The sequence below is a fragment of the Leptopilina boulardi genome, unplaced genomic scaffold (assembly GCF_019393585.1).
Source record: "Leptopilina boulardi isolate dan_hultmark-lab unplaced genomic scaffold, ZJU_Lbou_2.1 LbouV2_214, whole genome shotgun sequence".
Taxonomy (NCBI): Eukaryota; Metazoa; Arthropoda; class Insecta; order Hymenoptera; family Figitidae; genus Leptopilina; species Leptopilina boulardi.
In genome coordinates, this window is record NW_026137768.1 from 3,753,480 (window position 1) to 3,765,935 (window position 12,456).

Sequence of the window (12,456 nt, forward strand, 5' to 3'; positions counted from 1 at the left end):
TACCGTAATTAAAGAAAATTAAGAATTAAAGACAATCAAAACATAAATAAAGAGAAATAATTGAATATAAAGCGGCTTTTTCCTTAGAACAATAGCGACATCTGGACATAAAGTGACAACCAATTAGCGTCGAGATGGAAAGCGGGAAAATAAGAATGAACTTCCGGTATATTTAATTTTCTAAAAAGAAATTTATAATTTTCTTATAAAGATATATACATATAATAGAAAAATGTCAAAATTAAATAATGATAATTATTAAAAAATTGCAATATTTTTCAAAAATTAAAATTATTTTCCAAAAAAAAAATTAATATTTTTATTCGACTCCGATTACCAAGTACATAAAAAATACAATAATCAATTAAGAATGCTAATTATAAAAAACCAAATAAATAAAATATCCGTATTTGAAGAAATAGAATAGAAATAAAATTGTGATAAAATTAAATTGACTTTCAATCGACAAAAGATAAGATAGCTTTCTTATTTATCTCACAGACCTGAATACACACAGCCACACAGCTGATTCTGTTTACCAAACAAAGAAACCAGTCAGTATTTAGACGAGCCAGTGTTCGTTCATTGTAAAACGTTTTCGACGTGTACACTTGAAAAATGATTGTCAACAGTAGCATTTAACTATGTATTCAGATTATTCATTGTATATTTTCTAATGACATGTTTCTGAATAATATTATAATAAGATATTTTGATAAATGTCAATGCGCAAAGAGAATAACATTTTACTTTCATTTATCCATCTGCTAGTTTATTTCTCTACTAGAGTGCGTATTTTTAACGAATGATTTTGTAACAAGAATTTGCTAGTGCAAAAAGGAATCGTTTATAAAAATCTCAAATTGCAGTAAGTAATTAATTTTTACATATTAAATATCATTATAATAAACATATAGACAATCAATGTCATATAAACGCGAATAAAATTCAAGTATATATATATAAATCGACAGGTACGCGCACATAAGTGTTTACACATTTTTCTTTTTTTGCAGAATAAAAGTATAAAGTCATTGCTCTCGTTTATTACGTACCTTGAAATCCTCAGGTGTTTTTTTTTGCATACTATACGAAATAATGTTTAATCGATCACATTGTGTATATTCTTTTGTTTTAAAATACCTTTTCTTTATTGTTGTGTATATAGCTATATTACATAATTTTAAATTAAACCTGTCATGTGCACAAAGAAAGTTACTATAAATATTTCACGTAATAGATTAGATATCAAATAACTAATTTCAACATAATTGTAAAAAAAATGCTTGCAAAAGATGTAATAAAACTTTCATAATTATAATTTGTGGAATGTCGTCAGATGAAATTTGACATTTAAAGATTTTTGAAGGATACGAAATTAATTTTTTTTTTGAAAAGGATTTTTTGTCAATATAATTTAAATGTCATTATTTAATTTTTGAGATTTCTATAATTACAGTGTATGTAATTCATTTTTTATCTTTTTAAAATAATAATTATTAAATATTATTATTAAATTATTTATTAATAGTAGTAGTATCATTATTATTAGTTAAATCAAATAAAATTAATAATCAAAAATTAAAAATTTATTATTAAATTCATATCTTTTATGTACTTTTTTTGTCTAAAATTCTATTTATAATTTCTTTACAGAAAGGTATAATTAAACAATGATTTAAATTTTATATTTACTTCCCTTTTTTTAATTATAGTGTAAAAATATTCGAACTTGAGCAACAAGTTGTGTAAATATATTTTTGACCCATTTTTCAGAAATAAATTATAGATGTTTTGCTTTTGAAGAATTATGTTTTTAAAAAAATAAAATCAAACATTAAAGTGTCAATAGATTTTTTTTTCATAAGTATAAAATTGTGCGCAAAAGAAATTAAATTTTTTAAATGCTTATAATTTGTTAGTAACGTCCTTCTAAATAATAAAACCGGTTTTCCTCACAAGTGATAATTATTGACAATGGAAAATGCAATAGACTTAATTTCATCGTAAATTGTAAAAGTAATGCTGTAACCCCCATCAGGTCATGAGCTATGGCCTTGAGAGGTGGACCTTTTCTCTATAGAATGTCTTGTTGACCGTATATACTTTCAAGTGCAACCATAGTTACAATTGAATTACATTTTACCATTGAAAAACTATTGATTATTTTTCATTTTATTGCAATTCAATTAATTAGTTTTTTAAAATTATAATTCAATTGTATTTAATTATTTTCAATCATAATTAAATTATTATTCAATTATTTATTTTTTTATAATTAAATTGTAATTTAATTATTTATATATATTTAAAAATATAATTAAACATTTTTATTTTATTTCAGAATTTTGTTAACTAATTTTATAATTTGCAAATTTTTATATTTTCAATATTTTTGTTTACATTTTTTTTTTCATTTCTAGTTTTGTTTATAAGTTTAACATAAAAATAGTAGTATAGTTTCACATAAGATTCAAAATTGGTCTACCTTGAGACGTCACACGACCCCATTCTTTATTTAGATTTATAGGAAATCGGCCCCGCGCTTTTCCTCATCCGTATGCCATTTTTATATCTTAAGATTGACAGGAAGAGTATTGCAAAATTTTACCTTAAAAAAATTTTAGCCAATAACAATTAAATTTGAATAAATTTATTTTTTTCAATCTTGTTTTTTACGTCGTGTTTTCTTATTAAATAAATTCTTTTACAAAAATTACGATTTTTTTTTAAATCAAATTAATTTAATTTTTAAAGAAGATTTTAATTAATTTATGATTAAATAATTTTATTTTTTCAGAATGTCCTGAACATGCCGTCTTTACTAGAGGCACTAGAATTGAAATATGGTAGTTCAACGACAGATTGCTCGTTAACTGATGAAGAAGCTGAGTCTGGTTCGCCGAAAACTGCATTATCAGTTAGTATTTTCATTCCAAAAAAATCACCACGTCATACGGTGCCTGCTCTATTAGTATTACAAGATTGTGATATTGAATCAGCCGGCAATGATGATGAAAAGCTACGCAACAAATGTAAAAATGTCGAAGAACTTGACCTCGCTCAAAATAAATTCTCCCAATGGAATGAAGTTTTTGGAATATTACAACATATGCCGAAAATAAAATTCGTCAATTTGAGTTTTAATTATTTATCAAAAGAATTGGAAATAAAAGATGGTAATTATGATCAATTGAAAAATCTTGTTCTTAATGGAACACGAGTATCATGGACATCAGTTCAGGGCCTTATTAATCTTCTTAAAAATTTGGAAGAACTTCATTTATCATTAAATGAATATAAAAATGTTGATATTGATCATGAAAATCAAGAGAATCAAAATTCATTAGTGAAAAAATTACATTTCACTGGCAATCCAATTGAACATTGGTTGGAAATTTTAAAACTTGGCTATGTTTTTCCACATTTAGAGAGTCTTGTTCTTGCCGAATGTCCAATTGCATCTTTAAATCTTTCACACGAATGTTGTAATTTAATTGACAAAGATAGTCAAAAACAACAACAACAACAAAAAGAAGTGCTCGATGTCAGTGAAGATGAAACAAATATGAATCAATCATCATTGGACCAATCAACAAAATCAGATTATAATCAACAATATTTATTGGAAAATACACCACCGTTTGTTCAAAATGAGACTTATAACAAAATGGAACACGAGAGAAATAGTTCTGAAAAAGCGTCTCATGATTCTTTTAAAATGTTGAAATTTCTTAATGTCAACAATACTTTACTCTCCACGTGGAATGACGTTGAGAAATTAGCCAAATTCCCTGCCCTTAAATCTCTCAGAATGCAAAATTGTCCTTTATTTGAGGTGAGAATTTTTCAATTTTTTTCTAGATAAATTAATTTCCATTGATTAATTATGTATTTAATTTAATTTTGTGTGTGTGTAATTAAGAATTATATTTCTCAGAGTCCTCAAGAGTATACAGAACACGAAAGAAGACAATTATTGATCGCAAGATTGCCAAATGTCGAAACATTAAATGGAGGAGGAGTGATTTCATCTCAGGAACGCGAAGATGCAGAAAGAGCATTCATTAGATATTATATGGAGAAACCAGAAGCTGATCGACCAGAGAGGTAAATTTTTATTTTTCAAAATTAAAAAATACAATTTTTTTTTTTAAAACTTGCATTTTTCAAGATTGAAAAATTTTATACTATTATTGCTATTGTATTTAAAACCAAAATTTTATTTTTTATTCTTAATCATAAATATTTAAAATTTGCAACTTTTTCCAAGATTAATGGAAAATAGGAAATAAATTGAAAAGAATTTAATTTTTTTTTTTAATTAATATTAATTTTCATAATATCAGGCCTCGGATTATATGACTTTTTCGACTTTTCCCGACTTTTCTTCAAAAATACGATTTTTTTTCGACTTATTTAATAAAATGCGACTTTTTCTACTTTTTTTTACACTTAAAAAAAAAAATTTTACAAAATACGTTTTTTTTTTAGTATACAATGCAGATCTTCTTCAGATTTTCTTTATTTCAATTATTTAACAAATTTTTAACTACTTTTCAATTAAAATTTTTATGTAATTTAATAATTGAATAAATGTTTATAATTTTAAAAAAATTAGCAAATAAAATTACTAAAAAAATTTAATTCAAAATCACTTGAAATTTAATTATTTGCAAAATTTTCAATTATTTTTAGTGATTTTTATAATATTCTTCGAAAATTAAATTATAATTATTGTCTGAAATTTAACAAAATCTTTTGAAATTCAATTATTTTAAAAAATTTCAATTTAAAAGCTTCTAAATTTTAATAAAAAAAATTGTCCATCTAAAAATTTTTGAAATTTAATAATTACAATTATAACTCTCCTGAAATTCAATTATTTTTAATGATTTTTATAATATTCTTCGAAAATTCAATTTTTCATTTAAAATGTTTTCAAAGTATTGTATTTTTGTCTGCAATTTCTAATAAATTTTTTAGTAACAGAAAAATTCATGAAAAATTTTAAATTAAAAATCACTTGAAGTTCAATTAATTTTAAAAATCTAAATTGTAAATCTTTGAAAATTTAATTACTTTTAAAAAATGTTACCTAAAATTATTTGATAAATTATTTTTAGTTCTGTAAAATTTAATTATTGTCTTAAAATTAACAAATAAAATGAATTTAATATATAATAACGTTAGTTATTTTAAGTAAAATATACATTAACCAATTAAATTTTGTTAAAATAAGAAAAATCTACTTTTATTGGAATATAAATCGAGTAAAACGAATTATTTTTTTTTTTGCCTTAAAGTCGATCCGAGGCCTGTAATATAAAAAATCAAAATTAGCATTGTAATTTAATTTTTTACGTTATTGATTATTTTTCTAGTTTTGCAGAGAATTTTTTCTTTTTGACATAAAAAGTATATAAATGCTAATTTAGAAAGCGAGGACGGCTTTTTTTCTGAATTCAAGACATGATGAATTGTTAGTAAAAGAAAAGGTAATAAATCCGATTTTTCACTCTCATGTAAGCAGAAAATGTTAATAAAAATTGAGAAGACCAGAGTTTGTCTACCGCAAAGAGGATCAAAAAATTTCGGTGGTAGGTTAAATCTTGGTAAATTTGGAATTTGCCGAAGGATCTGTCAAGACCTTTTTTTTGGTCTTTTGGACAAAATATTTATATGGGAATTGATAGAGCCGCCTTTTATTCAAGGTTTATTTTCGGCATATAGAACATTCTTTTTTATACGAGTGTCGCGGTTACTTTGGTTCAGTTTATAAACATTGACTGAATCGAATACACCTTTCACACGCAGATGAATTTGCATCATAGTATTAAAGTGACTCGGCGATTTTAACCAGGCGCATGATTGTGATGCAGAAATTAATGATTATATACAATGTAGATAAAAAGATTTTATCAAAAAGACAAGGCCAAAAGAAGAAAGAGCAGAGAATGTAAATTTTTTTAAACTAATTATTTCTATTCTTATTTTAATTATATTTAATTTAATTTTGTTATTTTACTATTTTTCTGAAAAATAATTACTTTTTTTTTTGGTCTTGTCTAGAAATTACTATAATAAAATTAATTGAACCGCTAATTTTTAATTTAGCTCTTTTCTGTGTGTTGTTTTCTCTCTCCGAATTTTAATTTTGTAATTTTTCATAAAAAATATTGCTTTTTTCAAAAGCATTAAAATAAAATTGTAAACAATTTGCAAAATTAAAATATATGGAACACTAGCGGTTCAATTACATTTCTCTATAGACAATTATTGATCATTTTTGTAGCAATTAGATGAAATATTTTGGATTTTTTAAAAAATAAAAAATTAATCAATTTTATTAATTTGATATTGTTTTCATATTTTTAGGTACGCTGAACTCATTGGCATTCATGGGAAGTTAGATCCACTGGTGCAAGTAGATTTAACACCGGAAAAAAGAGTGAAAGTTACTTTTATATACGGAGATCTTGTAGAGGTAAAACATTACATATCTTTAAAAATTCATATTTTAAGAAAATTAATTTTTTTTAAACTGAATTTTTTTATTTCAGGTTCGATCTGTGGATGTCTACAGAACTGTATTTGAATTGAAAACAAAACTCGAATCAATGGTGAAAATATCAGCGAACAAAATGAGACTTTTCTATGTTGATCAAGTAAAATTCTTAAATTAATTTTATATAGTTTCTTTTTTAAATTAATTTTTATATTTATATTTTTAAATTGAAAAAAATATAAAAAAATAGAGATTATTGTGAATTGTCCATTTTTTTAGGTGATGAAAGCTCAACATGGTCCAGAAGAGATGTTGTTTCCAAACAAGCAACTTTATCGATACAACATCAGAAATGGAGATGAAATTATTATTGACAGTAAATTAAATCGTTTTACATCGTCAACGTCGAGTACGTGTTCTAATCGTTCATAAAAGAAAAATGAAAAAATCTCTTATGCTCAGGTGTTTCAAGAGATTATAAATGAAGACCATGGAATTTTAAAAATTCAATGGCTAGTCTGACCTTTCAAAATGCACAATCATTTTTGATGGATCAAACTAAAATATAAATACAGATTTAGCAAAAATTTTAAAAACAATTTAACATTCATTTATTTGAAAAAAAATAATAAAAAAATATATTAATATACATATAATTAAATATATGTACGGCTTTGACAATTCGTCAAAACTCTGTAGATTATACGCCATAAATTTACTTACATATTATACTAACCCATCAAATTAAGAAGTATGCGAATTCAATTAAAATACAGTTTTTAATAAGTTTGTTTAATTTTTTTATCCTCTAATTACCATGATTTTTTTTTAAACTTAGTTTTTTAGGGGATATTTATTTTATAATTAATTTTTTTATTTTAATATATTTAGATATTACTATTAATTAAAGAAGATTAATATTCCAATATTATGACTTTATTTGCAGAGCAATTAATACATTAAACAAAAGTATTATAAATGAAAAAAAAAAAATTGAAAAGTAAACTTCAATATGTTTTATATCAATGGATCGAACATACTTAAACAATTTATATATTTTGAGTCCTACATTACAATCTATTTAAATGTGGCAAGTTAAACCTTCAAAAAGATTAAATCATTCGATTTGGTCAATTTTCTGGTTTTTTTGTTTGTTATCTTTTGAAACTTTTTAAATAATGAACATTTGTATAAATACGAAATGAAATGTGCAAAATTGTGATTAATAACTTGAAATTCGTAGAAAAAAGTTCTCTATTTATAAAGAATTCTTTCTGTACAGGATAAAAAAAATGTTTTTTTTTTTTTTATAGTTAAACGAACACGTGATGAAAAGATATTTTTCGTTCACGAAACAATTGCTCCAGGACGACTGAACTTTTTCAAATTTTCATGTAACGTATAATTTTTATTTTACCAAAAATCCAATGAGTGTAACCATTATTCATTTTTTATTTTTTCCAATTGTAATATTTTTTTTTTTTTGATTTAATGTGTTTTTTTTATTTATAACTTTTATTTTAATTATTCTACTTAAATTTAACTAAATTTCTGAATTTAAAATTAATTAAAAATAATTAATAGTTAATTATTTTAAATTAATTTGTTGTATAATTTATTTTTTAATTGTAGAATAATTGACATAATTAAATACAGTTAGGCCATAGTTGTCGGTACATTCTTATTTAAAACAACTTTTTATTTTAACTAAAGATCGATCAATTTTTCTATTTTATTATTATTATTAATTTTTTAATTCTCTGTCAAAAATTTATTAATTAAATGATTAATATTAAAAAAAGATGATACTATATCAAAATTTCCATAATTAAAAAATTAATTATAATGTTAATTTCAGAAATTTTTATAAACTAATAAATATTTTTAATATCTTATTTCTTCACCATACGGAATTTTATAAATTTATTAATAATCCTACTAAACTAATAAATACTCATAAATAAAATTAAAGTAAATAATTACAATTGGTAAAAAAGAAAAACGATTAAATTCTATCATAAGCTATTGGATATATGACATAATAATAATTATGGAAAATGAAAATTTGAAAAAATTGTCATTTACTTACCGTCGGTAATTAATTATTCTCAGTTCATTCCGTTTCTTATGAATGGAAAACAATTTTAAATGTGAAAAATATAAAAACAAATTTTTTTCCATTTTATATTTTTGAATGCAAAGTTTTTAATTAAAATATTAGTTTTATTTTTTACATTTAAAATTGTTTTCCTATCATGAGAAGAAAAAAAAATAGTCTAATAATTTTCGACGATAAATCTTGAATATGAACGAATTTGATAAGAATTTTTACCGCCCCCAATTTTTATTTCTTTATTTATATTAAAAGAAAAAAAGGCTATTTCAGGTAATTTGCTTATCAACATTCCATTCGGAAGTGATGGTTTTATCATTGTACTTGTCATTTTTATCATTCTCCTCATCTAATTGTTCTTCCTCAATAATCATTATTGCCTCTTGTGAATCAATATTATCGCTATTTGGAGCATTATCCTCATTATATTCAACAATTTCTGTTTCCTCCTCAACATATTGTATCTCATCTTCCATATGACTATCACTTTGTTCATTTATTATATTCGAATGACCTTCAATAACTTCCTCTTCTTCTAATTCTTCCAATTCTTCAACAACTTCCTCAACTATTTCCTCTTGACATGGAATCATTTCCATTGAATGATACGTAGTATAACTACGTTTTTCATGTTGCTCATCATTCTCCTGTATATAAACAATCATATCGCCATCTGTATTTTGTTCACGATTATCATCCTCCTGTTCATAATTATCGCCATCAATTAACATCAACATTTGTTGTCCCTGATAATCCTGTGAATTTGCATTTTCAACTTCAGGTACAATATATTCAGTGGCTTCAGTTCTCACAACCATTTGTGCTTGTTCCTGATCATTGACCCCCAATGATGTTGCAATACCACTGACAACAGTACTCAATGCCTCGGCTTCTGTTGATGGTTTTAATGGTAAATCAATTTGTGTATTAATATCGCGTAATTCTTTATGAGCACAATCAAGATGAACATGTAAATTTGTTAAACGAACAAATGTCTTGCCACAATGTGGACAACGATGTGTTTTTTCCTTATCATTATTTGTACCATGTCCAGTATTTATTTCATGACTCGCAAGTTCAGCGACATCTTTAAATGTTTGTGAACATTGCATACAATGAATTGCATCTGTTGTCGATGACGATTGATTCATATTTGATGGACGATGTTTGTGATTAATTTGATGTCTCACTAATAAAGTTTCAGAAAGTGCAACATAAGAACATGCATGACATTTGGGAAAGCACATATTTTTCGGTGGAGGCACATTATGTTTAGTATAAAGATGATACATTAAAATATTTCTTTTTGTCGCTTTATAACCACAATGTTCACATACGCGAGGATCAAATTTTTGTTCATGTACATCTTGCATATGTCTTCTGTACATGTAATAATTTGTATATTCCTCCTCGAGATCACATTTTCCACATTTCCATGGTCCAATTTCGGCGCCATCGGCATTCTCCGAACGTGATTCATCGGCTTTGCTCATTAAATTATCAGATTTTAAAACAACGTAAGATACTTTTGTCTTTGCCGAAACACTTGGTTTTGATGATTTCGATTCTTTTTGCATTATTTTCAAACGGATATTTTTATTATTTTTCACTAAATGTGGATATTTCTTTAAAACTTCCTTAATGATTTTTGCATGATTATCAATTGAATCGGCGGGATTTGCTGTGCCCGATATACACTGGGTTTTATCAATATTCTCCTTTTCCTCAAAATCAAAACGCACTTTTTTCGATGACGATGATGACGATTCATCCTCCTGTTGTTTCATTATTGACTTTGGTCCTGTCCATTCATCATCTGAAAAATCATTGGAATTCCTTTGTTTGTTTACAATTTCACTGACAATTGAATTTCTTCGATCTTCATCTAAATCGTTTGCATTCGAATTTGCGTTATTACTATTTTCGGGAGCTTGAACAATTGGTTTTGTATCGTATGTGATATCGTCAAATGATGAGAATACACCGAGAGCATAGTCCTCAACTTCAGGAAGATCGAATCGCGATGGACCGGATGTTGTTTCAACTTGATGACTCAATGATGATCCACGAAACGATCCCAAATCATAATTTGTTTGCATCACATCTGAACTTGTATCCAATTTTCTTTTCCAAATAGGAAGCCTGCAAGTTTCATTAATAATATATATTTTTTGCATTATACAATTGTGATTGAAAAATATTCAACTTACTTTCTTCCAGGTAAAACTTGCGTTGGTAATGAGGAACTATGATGATCAGACTTGAATTTTTTCGCACGTGAATTTTCTTTATAAGCTCCAATAACAGGACTGTTTTCATTTGATTGTACATTTATTTGTGGATTGCTCGAGCATGATTGTGCGTCAAGTAATTTCGTCAAAACGGTCATTTTCATTTTCTGTGCAGTACGATATAAAGCATTTTGTTCTGAAGTCCAATACTCCAATTGTCCAGTGTACATAAAACTAAAAGAAAATTTTTTCAATTAAAAAATTTATTGTAAGGACATTTTAAATCGTTATAAGAATAAAAGACAAAAATATTTACCTTATAATTGATTTGACGCATTCGTATGGCATATCTGGTGGCATTATAAGAATACCATCATACGAATGATTATTTTGAATTTGTTGCTGTTCAAGTTGTGTGAAATAATCTGTACATGTTGTGATTACAAGACGATGGGCCTGTGAATTATAATATATAATTTAAAATATTTGCAATATAAACAAACAAAAAAATATTTACCTGTACAGTAATATCACTGGTGGGAAATTTAATAGTAAGATCAAGTAATTGTTCTTCAAAATACAATTGTTGAAGTCTTTGAAGAAAAAACGTTCCCCAGTTATCTACTTTTACTTGCTTCAATCCTGGTTGAGGAATATCGTTAATGAGATTACTTTCGGATTGCATTTTTAACAACTTCATGTACGTTTCTTTTTTATCTTAAAAAAAAATTAAGCACTTTCAATTTTTCTCCACTAATTTTTCGTAAGACTAAAACATTATATACGAGGTATCATTTTCTGATTAACACGAATCCAAAATTTTCCCGTATCTGAAAAATGATTTTAAAAAAACAATTTTAAAAAATTTTAAATTAAAAATTTTAAAATTATAATTGTATTACATAAAAGTAATTAGTAATTAAAATCGTTAATTTTGAAACATATTAAATGTTGTTTATTTAAAAAATTGCATTTTTATCTAAAAATCTTGACTTTTATACTTTCTATGACTGGACGCCCCAATAAGCTAATAATTAGGAACATTTTCAAGTTGTAATATTTTTTTTTAAAAAAAATACAAGATTTTCTTTTAATTAAATTAGATGATAAATTACCAAAACTAGAATAATCCAATAAAAATTAATGAACTATTTTCACTTTTAAAAATTGTAGCAAAAATATTGAATTTCCATAAAAATATCGTTAAATAAATCTTAGGGTATTCAATTTTATACTTAAACCATACTTACTATTAATTTTATTTGTACACTGAGAAAACATATTGTTTCATTTTTCTAAAATTTCTTTTTCAAAAATATTCACTGATTTTTCACACATACAACTGATGAACACTAATAATTAAACTTTATTAATTAATTAAGACTGTCTTACATACACAATCCACTAACCTCACTGTAAATCACCATAAACTTGATAAAAAGCAAGATGTGATAACAATTGATATCAAAACCAGGGTTGAGACGTTAAAAAAGACAAATATTAAATTTAAATCATTGCGCAGAAAACTACTGCGCATTGTTATGTACATATGTATCAGGCTTAATAATAAATATCTAGAAATATACATTCCCAACTGTGTAATC

General features: G+C 24.9%; 2 protein-coding genes across 2 annotated transcripts; one reads left to right on the forward strand and one right to left on the reverse strand.

The window, feature by feature from the left end:
- Window positions 1-540: 540 nt before the first annotated feature.
- LOC127279070 (tubulin-specific chaperone cofactor E-like protein) lies at window positions 541-7,294 on the forward strand. Its single transcript, XM_051301188.1, has 6 exons — window positions 541-868; window positions 2,801-3,838; window positions 3,941-4,110; window positions 6,379-6,487; window positions 6,564-6,668; window positions 6,788-7,294. Exons 2-6 carry the CDS (start codon window positions 2,813-2,815, stop codon window positions 6,938-6,940), a joined length of 1,563 nt encoding a protein of 520 aa, XP_051157145.1. The 5' UTR covers window positions 541-868; window positions 2,801-2,812; the 3' UTR covers window positions 6,941-7,294.
- Window positions 7,295-7,422: 128 nt separating this feature from the next.
- LOC127279066 (centrosome-associated zinc finger protein CP190) lies at window positions 7,423-12,286 on the reverse strand. Its single transcript, XM_051301183.1, has 5 exons — window positions 12,103-12,286; window positions 11,370-11,682; window positions 11,169-11,308; window positions 10,832-11,086; window positions 7,423-10,763 (listed from the first exon to the last, which is right to left on the reverse strand). Exons 2-5 carry the CDS (start codon window positions 11,550-11,552, stop codon window positions 8,891-8,893), a joined length of 2,451 nt encoding a protein of 816 aa, XP_051157140.1. The 5' UTR covers window positions 11,553-11,682; window positions 12,103-12,286; the 3' UTR covers window positions 7,423-8,890.
- Window positions 12,287-12,456: the final 170 nt, after the last annotated feature.

Excerpts from the sequence above, each read along its gene's own strand:
- LOC127279070 (XM_051301188.1), top strand. The coding sequence starts at position 2,813 with ATGCCGTCTTTACTAGAGGCACTAGAATTGAAATATGGTAGTTCAACG. Across the intron at positions 4,111-6,378 it reads GAAGCTGATCGACCAGAGAG|GTACGCTGAACTCATTGGCA; the intron begins GTAAATTTTTAT and ends TCATATTTTTAG. Across the intron at positions 6,488-6,563 it reads TATACGGAGATCTTGTAGAG|GTTCGATCTGTGGATGTCTA; the intron begins GTAAAACATTAC and ends TTTTTATTTCAG.
- LOC127279066 (XM_051301183.1), bottom strand. The coding sequence starts at position 11,552 with ATGAAGTTGTTAAAAATGCAATCCGAAAGTAATCTCATTAACGATATT. Across the intron at positions 11,309-11,369 it reads CCAGTGATATTACTGTACAG|GCCCATCGTCTTGTAATCAC; the intron begins GTAAATATTTTT and ends TATAATTCACAG. Across the intron at positions 11,087-11,168 it reads TGCGTCAAATCAATTATAAG|TTTTATGTACACTGGACAAT; the intron begins GTAAATATTTTT and ends ATTTTCTTTTAG.